Source organism: Caretta caretta, chromosome 28 (assembly GCF_965140235.1).
Source record: "Caretta caretta isolate rCarCar2 chromosome 28, rCarCar1.hap1, whole genome shotgun sequence".
In the NCBI taxonomy this organism is placed as follows: domain Eukaryota; kingdom Metazoa; phylum Chordata; order Testudines; family Cheloniidae; genus Caretta; species Caretta caretta.
In genome coordinates, this window is record NC_134233.1 from 15,025,205 (window position 1) to 15,040,490 (window position 15,286).

At 57.7% G+C, this 15,286-nt stretch overlaps 1 protein-coding gene across 1 annotated transcript in view; it reads right to left on the reverse strand.

Moving 5' to 3' along the window:
• Nucleotides 1-824: 824 nt before the first annotated feature.
• The window catches only part of LOC125628552 (alpha-2,8-sialyltransferase 8F-like), a 33,825-nt gene continuing 19,363 nt past the window's right edge, over nucleotides 825-15,286 (reverse strand). The window contains 1 exon segment of the mRNA XM_075123802.1: nucleotides 825-1,236. Coding sequence (XP_074979903.1) covers nucleotides 825-1,236 — 412 coding nt within the window.

Genomic DNA, 15,286 nt, shown 5'->3' on the forward strand with positions numbered 1-15,286 from the left:
GCTGAGGGGTTCGGGGTGCGGGAGGGGCTCACGGCTGGGGCAGCGGGTAGGGGGGCTGAGGGCTCTGGCTGGGGGCGCAGGCTCTAGGGTAGGGCGGGTGATGAAGGGTTTGGGGTGCGGGAGGGGCTCAGGGCTGGGGCAGCGGGTTGGGGGGGCTGAGGGCTCTGGCTGGGGGCGCAGGCTCTTGGGTGGAGCCAGGGCTGAGGGGTTCGGGGTGCGGGAGGGGCTCAGGGCTGGGGCAGCGGGTTGGGGGGCGGAGGGCTCTGGCTGGGGGCGCAGGCTCTCGGGTGGGGCCGGGGCTGAGGGGTTCGGGGTGCGGGAGGGGCTCAGGGCTGGGGCAGCGGGTTGGGGGGCTGAGGGCTCTGGCTGGGGGCGCAGGCTCTAGGGTAGGGTGGGGGATGAAGGGTTCGGGGTGCGGGAGGGGCTCAGGGCTGGGGCAGCGGGCTGGGGGGCGGAGGGCTCCGGCTGGGGGCGCAGGCTCTCGGGTGGAGCCAGGGCTGAGGGGTTCGGGGTGCGGGAGGGGCTCAGGGCTGGGGCAGCGGGCTGGGGGGCGGAGGGCCCCGGCTGGGGGTGCAGGCTCTCGGGTGGGGCTGGGGATGAGGGGTTTGGGGTGCGGGAGGGGCTCAGGGCTGGGGCAGCGGGCTGGGGGGCGGAGGGCCCCGGCTCTCGGTGTTGTGTGTCCTGTCGGTGTCATGTGTTGTGTGTGTGTGTGAGACGTGTTGTGGGTCGTGTTGGGTGTGTGTTGTCCTGAGCGTTGTGTTGAGTGTGTGTGTTGGGGTCGTGTGGGAGGAGAGTGAGGTCTAGTGATTAAAGCCGGCAGCAGCTTACGAGCCGCTCGCAGTCGGAGGGCGAAAGACGCTCGGCTCGGACTCACCCCGGCTCTGAGCCGACCCCACACGCAGGGCGCCGGGGCGGCCTCCAGCTCCGAGTTTGTCAGGTCTTAGCGACCGCCGGCAGCCAGGGTCCCCCCAAGGTCCGGCCTGGCAGCGTCTGGCGGGGTCCGCCAGGAGGGCAGAGGCCAGCTGGGGCAGGCCTAGCTTACAGCCGCAGGCGATCTTGCCCCTGGTGAGGCCAGGCGGTAACCGGGGCGGGGGGTCGCAGGTCCAGGGCCTCGGGCACGGGGCGGAGAGCTTGGAAAGCCGCTTTCCTCGCTTGTGTAGGAGTGGCCCTGCATTGTGGAGGGAACTAGGCTCGAGCTCGTCCTGAGTGGAGCCCAGGACCTGGTCCAAGAGGGACCTATAACAGGACCGCTGGGAAATAGTGACCGTAATATAACAACCTTTAACATGCCTGTGGTGGGCAGAACGTCCCAACAGCCCAAGCCGGTGGCAGGTCATTTCAGAAAGGGGAACTACGCAAACACGAGGAGGTTAGTTAAAGCGAAATTAAAAGGTACAGGGACTAGAGTGAAATCCCTGCGCGCTGCGTGGACACTTTTCAAAGACACCCCAATAGAGGTTCAACTTAACTGTGTACCCCAAATTAAAGAACACAGTAAACGCACTGAAAAAGAGCCACCGCGGCTTAACAGCCATGTCAAAGAAGCAGTGAGAGATAAAAAGGCATCTTTTAAGATGTGGAAGTCAGATCCTAGGGAGGTAACTGGAAGGGAGCATAAACACTGCCAAATTAAGTGTAAAAATGTAGTAAGAAAAGCCAAAAAGGAGTTGGAAGAACAGCTAGCCGAAAACTCAAAAGGTAATAACAAAATGTTATTTAAGTACATCAGAAGCAGGAAGCCTGCTAAACAACCAGTGCGGCTCCTGGGCGATCGAGATACAGAAGGAGCCCGTAAAGACGATAAAGTCATCGCGGAGAAACTAAATGAATTCTTTGCTTCAGTCTTCACGGCTGAGGATGTCAGGGAGATTCCCAAACCTGAGCCGGCTTTTGTAGGTGACAGATCTGAGGAATTGTCACAGATCGAAGTGTCACTAGAGGAAGTTTTGGAATTAATTGAGAAACTGAACAGGGACGAGTCCCCGGGACCAGATGGCATCACCCAAGAGTTCTGAAAGAACTCAAATGTGAAATTGCGGAACTGTGAACTATGGTTTGTAACCTGTCCTTTAAATCAGCTTCTGCACCCAGTGACTGGAAGATAACTAATGTCACGCCAATATTTAAGAAGGGCTCTAGAGGTGAACCCGGCAATTACAGACCGGTAAGTCTAATGTCAGTACTGGGCAAATTAGTTGAAACGGTAGTAAAGAATAAAATTGTCAGAGACATAGAAGAACATAAATGGTTGGGCAAAAGTCAGCATGGTTTCTGTAAAGGGAAATCGTGTCTTACTGATCTATTAGCGTTCTTTGAGGGGGTCAACAAACATGTGGACAAGGGGGATCCCGTGGACATAGTGTACTTAGATTTCCAGAAAGCCTTTGACAAGGTCCCTCACCAAAGGCTCCTACGTAAATTAAGTTGTCAAGGGATAAGAGGGAAGATCCTTTCATGGACTGAGAACTGGTTAAAAGACAGGGAACAAAGGGTAGGAATAAATGGTAAATTTTCAGAATGGAGAGGGGTAACTAGTGGTGGTCCCCAAGGGTCAGTCCGAGGACCAATCCTATTCAACCTATTCATAAATGATCTGGAGAAAGGGGTAAACGGTGAGGTGGCCAAGTTTGCAGACGATACTAAACTGCTCAGGATAGTTAAGAGCAAAGCAGACTGTGAAGAGCTTCAAAAAGATCTCACCAAACTAAGCGATGGGGCAACAAAATGGCAAATGAAACGTAATGTGGATAAATGTAAAGTAATGCACATTGGAAAAAATAACCCCAATTTACACATACAGTATGTCGGGGGCTAATTTAGATACAACTAATCAGGAGAAAGATCTTGGCGTCATCGTGGATAGTTCTCTGAAGACGTCCATGCAGTGTGCAGTGGCAGTCAAAAAAGCAAACAGGATGTAGGAATCGTTAAAAAAGGGATAGAGAAGAAGATGGAGAATATCTTATTGCCTGTCTATAAATCCATGGTACACCCACATCTTGAATACTGCGTACAGATGTGGTCTCCTCATCTCAAAAAAGATAGACTGGCATTAGAAAGGGTTCAGAGAAGGGCAACTAAAATGATTCGGGGTTTGGAACGGGTCTGTCACGGAGTCCCCGGGCGATGCTCTGGAGCTGCTCCCCATGAAGCCAGTCAGGACTCTGGGGTAGTCGCCTTTCTGTGAGCAGCCTGTCTTCAGGACACACAGCTCACCCAGCTTCCACCTTCCTGGGTCTGACCTCGGAGAATTCAGCATCCTCTGCCCCTCCGTGCGCTTTCCCCCAGCGAGTCCGCTCAGGCGGGGCTCCTGGGGAAGCCAGAGGGTCCTGCACCCCAACTTCGCAGTCAGACGTGACTCTCAGCCAGCCAGTAACACAGAAGGTTTATTAGACGACAGGAACATGGTCTAAAACAGAGCTTGCAGGTGCAGAGAACGGGACCCCTCAGCTGGGTCCATTTTGGGGGGCAGTGAGCCAGACAACCACGTCTGCACTTCACTCCATGTCCCAGCCAGCCCCAAACTGAAAACCCCCTCCAGCCCCTCCTCCTCTGGGCTTTGTTCCTTTCCCGGGCCAGGTGGTCACCTGATTCCTTTGTTCTCCAACCCTTCAGCTCTCACCTTGCAGGGGGGAAGGGCCCAGGCCATCAGTTGCCAGGAAACAGGGTGTCGGCCATTCTCTGTGTCCAGACCCCTGCACACACCTGCCCTCTAGGGCTCTGCAATGATCATACACCCTTACCCCACCCCCTAGATACTTAAGAACTGCCTAGGGGAAACTGAGGCACCCCCACACTATTCAGAGGAAACATTAAGAACAGTCCCACTTCGTCACATCTCTCCCCCCTTCGAGATCGAACTGAGCGGGGTCACTTTAGCTGGTGACCTGGGGAAGTTCGAAGCCACCAACTTTCCCATGGATGCCCCAGCATCTCTCCCATTCCTTGGTAGGAGTTACACCAGGCCCTTCCAGTTTCACCCCCTCCCTTAGGTCAGGGGTGGTCGATAGCACTCGCAGGCCGCATGTGGGAAGGTTTATGCAGCCCATGCCCTTTGGCCACCCCAAGAATGTCTCCCCATTGACCATCACCTTCCGCTCCCACTGGAGGTCCGAGGGGCCTGGCCCCAGGAAACTCCACACAGACATATAGGTTGGGGTCAGGAGTGGGAGCCTGTCCACATCCCCAACCATCTGGCTGACGGAGTCTATGGCCTTGGGACCCAGCAAGGGAGCTAGACACCGGGGCTTTTCCGCAGGGTCCCCTTGGTTCAAATCGCCAGCCTGCTCAAAGGCAGTGAGGTGGGCATCCACACACCCCCCCTCCTTAACCAGGGGCAGCAATTTAGTCTCGAGGTTCCCTGCCGAACTGGCCCCCCGGGATCTATCCCCACTCACCCCGGGAAGGTCCCCTAGGCCTCTCCGCTCCCCCACCGCCAGTTCATGCTGCTGCTGCTTCTGCAGCTCTTTCTCGGGCTCTCGCTGTCTCCCACGGTCCTCTTGCTCTCTCGGACTCAGCTCCAGTCCCGTCCGTCTCGATCCCCCGATGGGGAACCCGATCGTGAAGACCCCCGTCTGGTCGGGGACAGGAGTCTTGGCGATGCCTGGCTCCCGCTCCAGCTGCTCCCAGATCCTGCTATAGCCCCAGTTGGGGTCAGGAATCTGTCCCTTAGAGCGGTCATCCTCCTCCAGCTGCACGATTAACTCTGCTTTGGTGAACTTTCCAACGCTCAACCCTCTCTTTTTGCACAGGGTGACAACGTCCTTCTTAAGGAGATGGTGACAGGCCATCACTCCGCTCCTCCCAAGTTGTTGTGGACTCACAGGCCCGTGTGTTCTCAGCTCCCCACGATTTCCAGGGAGAACCCCTAGTGTGCCAGCCCTTCTCGAGGTCACCACCTCTTTGCCAGGGTCGAGCTGCAGACTCCTCCGCCCCTGAGACTGCTCACTGCAGTTCCCAGGGGGACCCCATTACTGCACAGTCCTTCTCGCTGGTCACACACTCCCAGGGGTTAACCGCCCCCCGAAACCGCTCCTCTCTGAGCCTTCAGCACGCCTGGTCCTCGGCAATCCCCCTTCGTGTTACTGCTCCCCAGTCACTTACTGCAGGAAGCGCCATCCACGGGGTGCAGTACATCCCACCGCTGCCACCAGTTGTCACGGAGTCCCTGGGCGATGCTCTGGAACTGCTCCCCATGAAGCCAGTCAGGACTCTGGGGCAGTCGCCTTTCTGTGAGCAGCCTGTCTTCAGGACACACAGCTCACCCAGCTTCCACCTTCCTGGGTCTGACCTCGGAGAATTCAGCATCCTCTGCCCCTCCGTGCGCTTTCCCCCAGCGAGTCCGCTCAGGCGGGGCTCCTGGGGAAGCCAGAGGGTCCTGCACCCCAACTTCGCAGTCAGACGTGACTCTCAGCCAGCCAGTAACACAGAAGGTTTATTAGACGACAGGAACATGGTCTAAAACAGAGCTTGCAGGTGCAGAGAACGGGACCCCTCAGCTGGGTCCATTTTGGGGGGCAGTGAGCCAGACAACCACGTCTGCACTTCACTCCATGTCCCAGCCAGCCCCAAACTGAAAACCCCCTCCAGCCCCTCCTCCTCTGGGCTTTGTTCCTTTCCCGGGCCAGGTGGTCACCTGATTCCTTTGTTCTCCAACCCTTCAGCTCTCACCTTGCAGGGAGGAAGGGCCCAGGCCATCAGTTGCCAGGAAACAGGGTGTCGGCCATTCTCTGTGTCCAGACTCCTGCACACACCTGCCCTCTAGGGCTCTGCAATGATCATACACCCTTACTCCACCCCCTAGATACTTAAGAACTGCCTAGGGGAAACTGAGGCACCCCCACACTATTCAGAGGAAACATTAAGAACAGTCCCACTTCGTCACATCTCTCCCCCCTTCGAGATCGAACTGAGCGGGGTTACTTTAGCCGGTGACCTGGGGAAGTTCGAAGCCACCAACGTTCCCATGGATGCCCCAGCATCTCTCCCATTCCTTGGTAGGAGTTACACCAGGCCCTTCCAGTTTCACACCCTCCCTTAGGTCAGGGGTGGTCGATAGCACTCGCAGGCCGCATGTGGGAAGGTTTATGCAGCCCATGCCCTTTGGCCACCCCAAGAATGTCTCCCCATTGACCATCACCTTCTGCTCCCACTGGAAGTCCGAGGGGCCTGGCCCCAGGAAACTCCACACAGACATATAGGTTGGGGTCAGGAGTGGGAGCCTGTCCACATCCCCAACCATCTGGCTGACGGAGTCTATGGCCTTGGGACCCAGCAAGGGAGCTAGACACCGGGGCTTTTCCGCAGGGTCCCCTTGGTTCAAATCGCCAGCCTGCTCAAAGGCAGTGAGGTGGGCATCCACACCCCCCCCCTCCTTAACCAGGGGCAGCAATTTAGTCTCGAGGTTCCCTGCGGAACTGGCCCCCCGGGGTCTATCCCCACTCACCCCGGGGAGGTCCCCTAGGCCTCTCCGCCCCACCACTGCCAGTTCATGCTGCTGCTGCTTCTGCAGCTCTTTCTCGGGCTCTCGCTGTCTCCCAGGGTCCTCTTGCTCTCTCAGACTCAGCTCCAGTCCCATCCGTCTCGATCCCCCGATGGGGAACCCGATCGTGAAGACCCCCGTCTGGTCGGGGACAGGAGTCTTGGCGATGCCTGGCTCCCGCTCCAGCTGCTCCCAGATCCTGCTATAGCCCCAGCTGGGGTCAGGAATCTGTTCCTTAGAGCGGTCATCCTCCTCCAGCTGCACGATTAACTCTGCTTTGGTGAACTTTCCAACGCTCAACCCTCTCTTTTTGCACAGGGTTACAATGTCCTTCTTAAGGAGACGGTGACAGGCCATCACTCTGCTCCTCCCAAGTTGTTGTGGACTCACAGGCCCATGTGTTCTCAGCTCCCCACGGTTTCCAGGGAGAACCCCTAGTGTGCCAGCCCTTCTCGAGGTCACCACCTCTTTGCCAGGGTCGAGCTGCAGACTCCTCCGCCCCTGAGACTGCTCACTGCAGTCCCCAGGGGGACCGCATTACTGCACAGTCCTTCTCGCTGGTCACACACTCCCAGGGGTTAACCGCCCCCCGAAACCGCTCCTTTCTGAGCCTTCAGCAGGCCTGGTCCTCGGCAATCCCCCTTCGTGTTACTGCTCCCCAGTCACTTACTGCAGGAAGCGCCATCCACGGGGTGCACTACATCCCACCGCTGCCACCAGTTGTCACGGAGTCCCTGGGCGATGCTCTGGAACTGCTCCCCATGAAGTCAGTCAGGACTCTGGGGTAGTCGCCTTCCTGTGAGCAGCCTGTCTTCAGGACACACAGCTCACACAGCTTCCACCTTCCTGGGTCTGACCTCGGAGCATTCAGCATCCTCTGCCCCTCCGTGCGCTTTCCCCCAGCGAGTCCGCTCAGGCGGGGCTCCTGGGGAAGCCAGAGGGTCCTGCACCCCAACTTCGCAGTCAGACGTGACTCTCAGCCAGCCAGTAAAACAGAAGGTTTATTAGACGACAGGAACATGGTCTAAAACAGAGCTTGCAGGTGCAGAGAACGGGACCCCTCAGCTGGGTCCATTCTGGGGGCAGTGAGCCAGACAACCACGTCTGCACTTCACTCCATGTCCCAGCCAGCCCCAAACTGAAACTCCCTCCAGCCCCCACTCCTCTGGGCTTTGTTCCTTTCCCGGGCCAGGTGGTCACCTGATTCCTTTGTTCTCCAACCCTTTAGCTCTCACCTTGCAGGGGGGAAGGGCCCAGGCCATCAGTTGCCAGGAAACAGGGTGTTGGCCATTCTCTGTGTCCAGACTCCTGCACACACCTGCCCTCTAGGGCTCTGCAATGATCATACACCCTTACCCCACCCCCTAGATACTTAAGAACTGCCTAGGGGAAACTGAGGCACCCCCACACTATTCAGAGGAAACATTAAGAACAGTCCCACTTCGTCACATCTCTCCCCCCTTCGAGATCGAACTGAGCGGGGTTACTTTAGCCGGTGACCTGGGGAAGTTCGAAGCCACCAACGTTCCCATGGATGCCCCAGCATCTCTCCCATTCCTTGGTAGGAGTTACACCAGGCCCTTCCAGTTTCACACCCTCCCTTAGGTCAGGGGTGGTCGATAGCACTCGCAGGCCGCATGTGGGAAGGTTTATGCAGCCCATGCCCTTTGGCCACCCCAAGAATGTCTCCCCATTGACCATCACCTTCTGCTCCCACTGGAAGTCCGAGGGGCCTGGCCCCAGGAAACTCCACACAGACATATAGGTTGGGGTCAGGAGTGGGAGCCTGTCCACATCCCCAACCATCTGGCTGACGGAGTCTATGGCCTTGGGACCCAGCAAGGGAGCTAGACACCGGGGCTTTTCCGCAGGGTCCCCTTGGTTCAAATCGCCAGCCTGCTCAAAGGCAGTGAGGTGGGCATCCACACCCCCCCCCTCCTTAACCAGGGGCAGCAATTTAGTCTCGAGGTTCCCTGCGGAACTGGCCCCCCGGGGTCTATCCCCACTCACCCCGGGGAGGTCCCCTAGGCCTCTCCGCCCCACCACTGCCAGTTCATGCTGCTGCTGCTTCTGCAGCTCTTTCTCGGGCTCTCGCTGTCTCCCAGGGTCCTCTTGCTCTCTCAGACTCAGCTCCAGTCCCATCCGTCTCGATCCCCCGATGGGGAACCCGATCGTGAAGACCCCCGTCTGGTCGGGGACAGGAGTCTTGGCGATGCCTGGCTCCCGCTCCAGCTGCTCCCAGATCCTGCTATAGCCCCAGCTGGGGTCAGGAATCTGTTCCTTAGAGCGGTCATCCTCCTCCAGCTGCACGATTAACTCTGCTTTGGTGAACTTTCCAACGCTCAACCCTCTCTTTTTGCACAGGGTTACAATGTCCTTCTTAAGGAGACGGTGACAGGCCATCACTCTGCTCCTCCCAAGTTGTTGTGGACTCACAGGCCCATGTGTTCTCAGCTCCCCACGGTTTCCAGGGAGAACCCCTAGTGTGCCAGCCCTTCTCGAGGTCACCACCTCTTTGCCAGGGTCGAGCTGCAGACTCCTCCGCCCCTGAGACTGCTCACTGCAGTCCCCAGGGGGACCGCATTACTGCACAGTCCTTCTCGCTGGTCACACACTCCCAGGGGTTAACCGCCCCCCGAAACCGCTCCTTTCTGAGCCTTCAGCAGGCCTGGTCCTCGGCAATCCCCCTTCGTGTTACTGCTCCCCAGTCACTTACTGCAGGAAGCGCCATCCACGGGGTGCACTACATCCCACCGCTGCCACCAGTTGTCACGGAGTCCCTGGGCGATGCTCTGGAACTGCTCCCCATGAAGTCAGTCAGGACTCTGGGGTAGTCGCCTTCCTGTGAGCAGCCTGTCTTCAGGACACACAGCTCACACAGCTTCCACCTTCCTGGGTCTGACCTCGGAGCATTCAGCATCCTCTGCCCCTCCGTGCGCTTTCCCCCAGCGAGTCCGCTCAGGCGGGGCTCCTGGGGAAGCCAGAGGGTCCTGCACCCCAACTTCGCAGTCAGACGTGACTCTCAGCCAGCCAGTAAAACAGAAGGTTTATTAGACGACAGGAACATGGTCTAAAACAGAGCTTGCAGGTGCAGAGAACGGGACCCCTCAGCTGGGTCCATTCTGGGGGCAGTGAGCCAGACAACCACGTCTGCACTTCACTCCATGTCCCAGCCAGCCCCAAACTGAAACTCCCTCCAGCCCCCACTCCTCTGGGCTTTGTTCCTTTCCCGGGCCAGGTGGTCACCTGATTCCTTTGTTCTCCAACCCTTTAGCTCTCACCTTGCAGGGGGGAAGGGCCCAGGCCATCAGTTGCCAGGAAACAGGGTGTTGGCCATTCTCTGTGTCCAGACTCCTGCACACACCTGCCCTCTAGGGCTCTGCAATGATCATACACCCTTACCCCACCCCCTAGATACTTAAGAACTGCCTAGGGGAAACTGAGGCACCCCCACACTATTCAGAGGAAACATTAAGAACAGTCCCACTTCGTCACACCACCCCAAAACCCCAGGGGGTCAAACTGGGATTGGGTTTTCTCCCAGAGCTCCAGTCTGGAGGGCTGCAATTCGGGCTCTCTTGGTTAAGGGCCCCCATCTTGACCTGGGCCACATACTGTTCACTTACAGAACTAGCATGGAGACATCCCTTTCCCAACAACCTTGTCTCCCCAACAAGCTGGCCAAACACAGCCACTTGGTTATAGGACGGTATACCTTTCTTAATAGCTTTCACTCCATCTGAGACCTTCTCAAAGCTCTCCACACTGGATCTTTCAACAGGAAAGTCAGTGGATCCATTCACAACAGAAAATTTCTGGCTGTTAGGAACTTAAACTTTCTTGATTAAATCACTTTCACACCCTTCAGTGGCAGTAAACTGCTTGCAAAGACTCCATGAGGATTCCTTTCCCCAGGGCTTTTCTATGCAACAATTCACCCCCTCCCAGAAATTCTGCTCTTACCCTCTTTACCTAGGGCTTGCTCTAGGGGAACACTTTCCTGAGCAACTACAGACTCTTTCTGGGTCTCCCTTACATCCAGAATCACCTCTGGCCCATCAGGCGGATTCCTACACAATCCCCTTTCATGCAAACTTACAGACTTCCTAGATAAAAGGTTAGAAGCATTCTCCTTCCCTTTGCCACACACAAGTTCAGGAATCTTTTCCTTCTTGCTACAGGTTTCCACACCCTCAGTAGGTTCCACAATCACATCACCTTCTTGCTCTCCTTGTGCCCTGGCTAGGATCTCACCCTGATTAGACAGAGTTGCTCCACCCTTTCCAACAACACACTAGCAACAGGCAAAATACAAGCACCAGAATTGTCTGGTCTCGGGGATTTTACATAGACCCTAACTGGATGCGACCTAGTTACAGGGCCATTCTCCCGAGCAGACAGAAACTTAGGACCCTTCCCTTCCTGGGCTTTAGCTGAATCCAGAACCAGCTCTGAGACAACTGCATGACCCTCAACCATCACAGGCTGAAAGGCCCCTTCTGTCTGCTCCACAGACCAAGAAGAGCCGGACACACTTTCTCCTTTACCAGACACACAGGTTGGGATCTCATTCCCTTTGTCCCAGCACACAAGGCTGGTCACAGACAACTGCTTGGAGATCAGGGTAGCTCCCTCCATAGGCAAGTCAATACCCCTGACAGAGAGACCCATTTCCTTCACTGTCCCAATTCTCCACCCAGCTAACAGGTAAGGTCCAGGGACACTCATCTTCCACTCTCCTCGCCTTCCCACCCTGCTGACTGGACACAGCCATCAGCTCACAAGGCTGCCTAGGCTCATCCAAACTTCCCTTACCAAGCACCTTGCCACTCCCCACAGATCCCCTGCCCTGCCTGTGTCTCCCCCCACTCAGCTGGGGTCTCAGCTCCCACTGTGCTCAGCACTGCCCTTGCTGTCCCAGTGGGGGCAGGCCACTGCTTTCCTCACTGCATCAGAGCCAGCGAGAGTCCCCAGTCTGGTGTGCAAGGGGGCAGGGAGCATCTCTCTGTCCCACCGAGTCCCAGGGGTCTGGTTACAGGCAGGCAGGTAGTCTGAGCCTAGCGGCTCCTCCCTGCTGCCAGCCAGGTCATCTGCATTTTCACTGACCATTTCCCTCTCCACCAATTGGTTCCCTGGATTCAAATTCAAACCCTCGGCAGTTACAGGAGCAGGGCCTGGATCCTGTCCCAAAGAGACACAGTCACCCCACAACAGGGTCTCGCAGCTGGTGTCCTGGGGCACCCCAACGGCCAGCCAGCCCCACCCCTCCTGGGTCTGCACAGGGATCTGGGCCATAGGCAGGGCGAGGGGCTTCGTCCCTGGGACCCTCACCCAGCTCACACAGGCCCTCAGCCTCTGAGGCTGCACCACCCAGGGCCTGACACCAGTTCTCTCTGTCCCAGGATCTCACCACCCCAGGAATGTCTCCCCATTGACCATCCCCTTCCGCTCCCACTGGGGGTCCGAGGGGCCTGGCCCCAGGGAACTCCACACAGACATATAGGTTGGGGTCAGGAGTGGGAGCCTGTCCACCTCCCCACCCATCTGGCTGATGGAGTCTGTGGCCTTGGGACCCAGCAAGGGAGCTAGACACCGGGGTTTTCCGCAGGGTCCCCCTGGTTCAGATCTCCAGCCTGCTCAAAGGCAGTGAGGTGGGCATCCACACACCCCCCCTTAACTAGGGGCAGCAATTTAGTCTCGAGGTTCCCTGCGGAACTGGCCCCCCGGGATCTATCCCCACTCACCCCGGGGAGGTCCCCTCGGCCTCTCCGCCCCACCACCGCCAGTTCATCCTGCTGCTGCTTCTGCAGCTCTTTCTCGGGCTCTCGCTGTCTCCCAGGGTCCTCTTGCTCTCTCAGACTCCGCTCCAATCCCGTCCGTCTCGATCCCCCGATGGGGAACCCGATCGTGAAGACCCCCGTCTGGTCGGGGACAGGAGTCTTGGCGATGCCTGGCTCCCGCTCCAGCTGCTCCCAGATCCTGCTATAGCCCCAGTTGGGGTCAGGAATCTGTTCCTTAGAGCGATCATCCTCCTCCAGCTGCACGATTAACTCTGCTTTGGTGAACTTTCCAACGCTCAACCCTCTCTTTCTGCACAGGGTTACAATGTCCTTCTTAAGGAGACGGTGACAGGCCATCACTCCGCTCCTCCCAAGTTGTTGTGGACTCACAGGCCCGTGTGTTCTCAGCTCCCCACGGTTTCCAGGGAGAACCCCTAGTGTGCCAGCCCTTCTCGAGGTCACCACCTCTTTGCCAGGGTCGAGCTGCAGACTCCTCCGCCCCTTGGACTGCTCACTGCAGTCCCCAGGGGAACCCTGTTACTGCACAGTCCTTCTCGCTGGTCACACACTCCCAGGGGTTAACCGCCCCCCGAAACCGCTCCTCTCTGAGCCTTCAGCAGGCCTGGTCCTCGGCAATCCCCCTTCGTGTTACTGCTCCCCAGTCACTTACTGCAGGAAGCACCATCCACGGGGTGCAGTACATCCCACCGCTGCCACCAGTTGTCACGGAGTCCCTGGGCGATGCTCTGGAACTGCTCCCCATGAAGTCAGTCAGGACTCTGGGGCAGTCGCCTTTCTGTGAGCAGCCTGTCTTCAGGACACACAGCTCACACAGCTTCCACCTTCCTGGGTCTGACCTCAGAGCATTCAGCATCCTCTGCCTCTCCGTGCGCTTTCCCCCAGCGAGTCCGCTCAGGCGGGGCTCCTGGGGAAGCCAGAGGGTCCTGCACCCCAACTTTGCAGTCAGACGTGACTCTCAGCCAGCCAGTAAAACAGAAGGTTTATTAGACGACAGGAACATGGTCTAAAACAGAGCTTGCAGGTGCAGAGAACGGGACCCCTCTGCTGGGTCCATTCTGGGGGGCAGTGAGCCAGACAACCAGGTCTGCACTTCACTCCATGTCCCAGCCAGCCCCAAACTGAAAACCCCCTCCAGCCCCTCCTCCTCTGGGCTTTGTTCCTTTCCCGGGCCAGGTGGTCACCTGATTCCTTTGTTCTCCAACCCTTCAGCTCTCACCTTGCAGGGGGGGAAGGGCCCAGGCCATCAATTGCCAGGAAACAGGGTGTCGGCCATTCTCTGTGTCCAGATCCCTGCACACACCTGCCCTCTAGGGCTCTGCAATGATCATACACCCTTACCCCACCACCTAGATACTTAAGAACTGCATAGGGGAAACTGAGGCACCCCCACACTATTCAGAGGAAACATTAAGAACAGGCCCACTTCGTCACACCCCTGCCCTGCAGCCCCGCCTCCGTTCCACCCATGGCCCCGCCCCTTTCCCTGTGGCCCCGCCCCATTCTGCTCCTGCCCCTGTGGACCCGCCCCATTGCACCCCTTCCCCTGTGGCCTCGACCCTACTTGCTCCTTTTCCGTGAGCCCCCAAATTGGCTGTGATCAGCTTCCAGAGCCACACGTGTTGGTAGGTGTGTTCGCACAAGTGATTGCCCGGAAGTTGGAAGAGCCGGGAGGGGCTGGGGTGGGTTTTAGTTCCCCCAGGTTTCCAAGCGGGGGCTCAAGCCGGTTCTGTAGCCCCTCGCGACTGAACCTCGTGCTTGGTGCCGCCTTGTGCCCCCCGGCGGAACGGCTATGTCTGCAAAGCCGTCCACCGCACGCTGCCGAGTGAGATGATTAACGGCCCCGCGCGCGAGCACGGACACCTGTCCCTGCCCGTCACGCTCTGAGGGAAACTGAGGCACACACCGGGCATCAAAATTCCCATGTTCGTCCCGCTCAGAATCTCACACCAACCCCACAGCGCAGTCCTGCGGAGACCAACCCCTCAGCCCTCTGCCCCATTCCTGAGCTTACGCAGCCGAGCGTGGGCGAGGCAGGAAATGCCTCCACTCTGCCCCCTTGCACCCGCCATGAGGCAGGGGGGCTGTGGGAAATGGGCAATTAAAGATCGTGGCGTAACACGGGCGCACAAGGTGACCAGATTCAGGTCACGTGGGGGGGGGCGGACCCTTTCCACCCATAACGGAGTTTTTTGCAGGGCATTTCCCAGGGTTTTCTCCGAGTCACAGGGGCTGCGTTCGGGTCCCGTCCGGGGCTCTCCGGCGGGCCCCGCGTCAGTCTGTGGGCAGGTCACACTGGTGGGTCCAGGCCAGTCAAAACGGCCTGTGGTGCTTCTGACACCCACCCTTCACTGCCCCCTGTCCCGGAGGAGGAATTAACCCTTTCACGCCCCGTACAAAGCTGAAACACGCCCGTTGGTCACCCAAACGCTCAGCGGGAGTGCAACCCTGCCCCTTTCCAGTGCCGGCTGGTGCCGCTGCGGATACAGGACAATCCGCCCTCGCCAGCAGCGGTAGAAGGCTGGTATCATCGGGCCATAACGACCGGAAGGGGCTGTCAGGGTCATTGAGTCCGGTCCCCAGCTGGCTTCATATGACCCTGGTCATGACACTTACCATCAACCATCATGCTTGTATCGGGGTGAGATATCTCTGATTCAAATCCTATCTAGTACATTAGGGTTTGTTTGCATGTTTTGTTTAATTTCCTAGGTGACCCGCTTTGATCTGTTTGCTATCATTTACACTCACTTCAAATCGCTCTCGCTGGAGTTTGATAAACTTGTTTTCTGTTTTATCCTGACCCGTGTGTTTTGGAGTGGGGAAATCCCAGCTCAGCTAACCAAGGCTGGCGCATACCTTCCCTGCATCGAGGGGGGAGCGGACGAATTCATGAGCTTTCTGGGCAGTGCAAGACGGGAGAATTCAGGGTTTGTTCTCTAGTGAGGGTGCAAGGCTGAGGAGCTGGGAACTGGCTTGTACTTATATAGTGGATCTACGAGTGGCT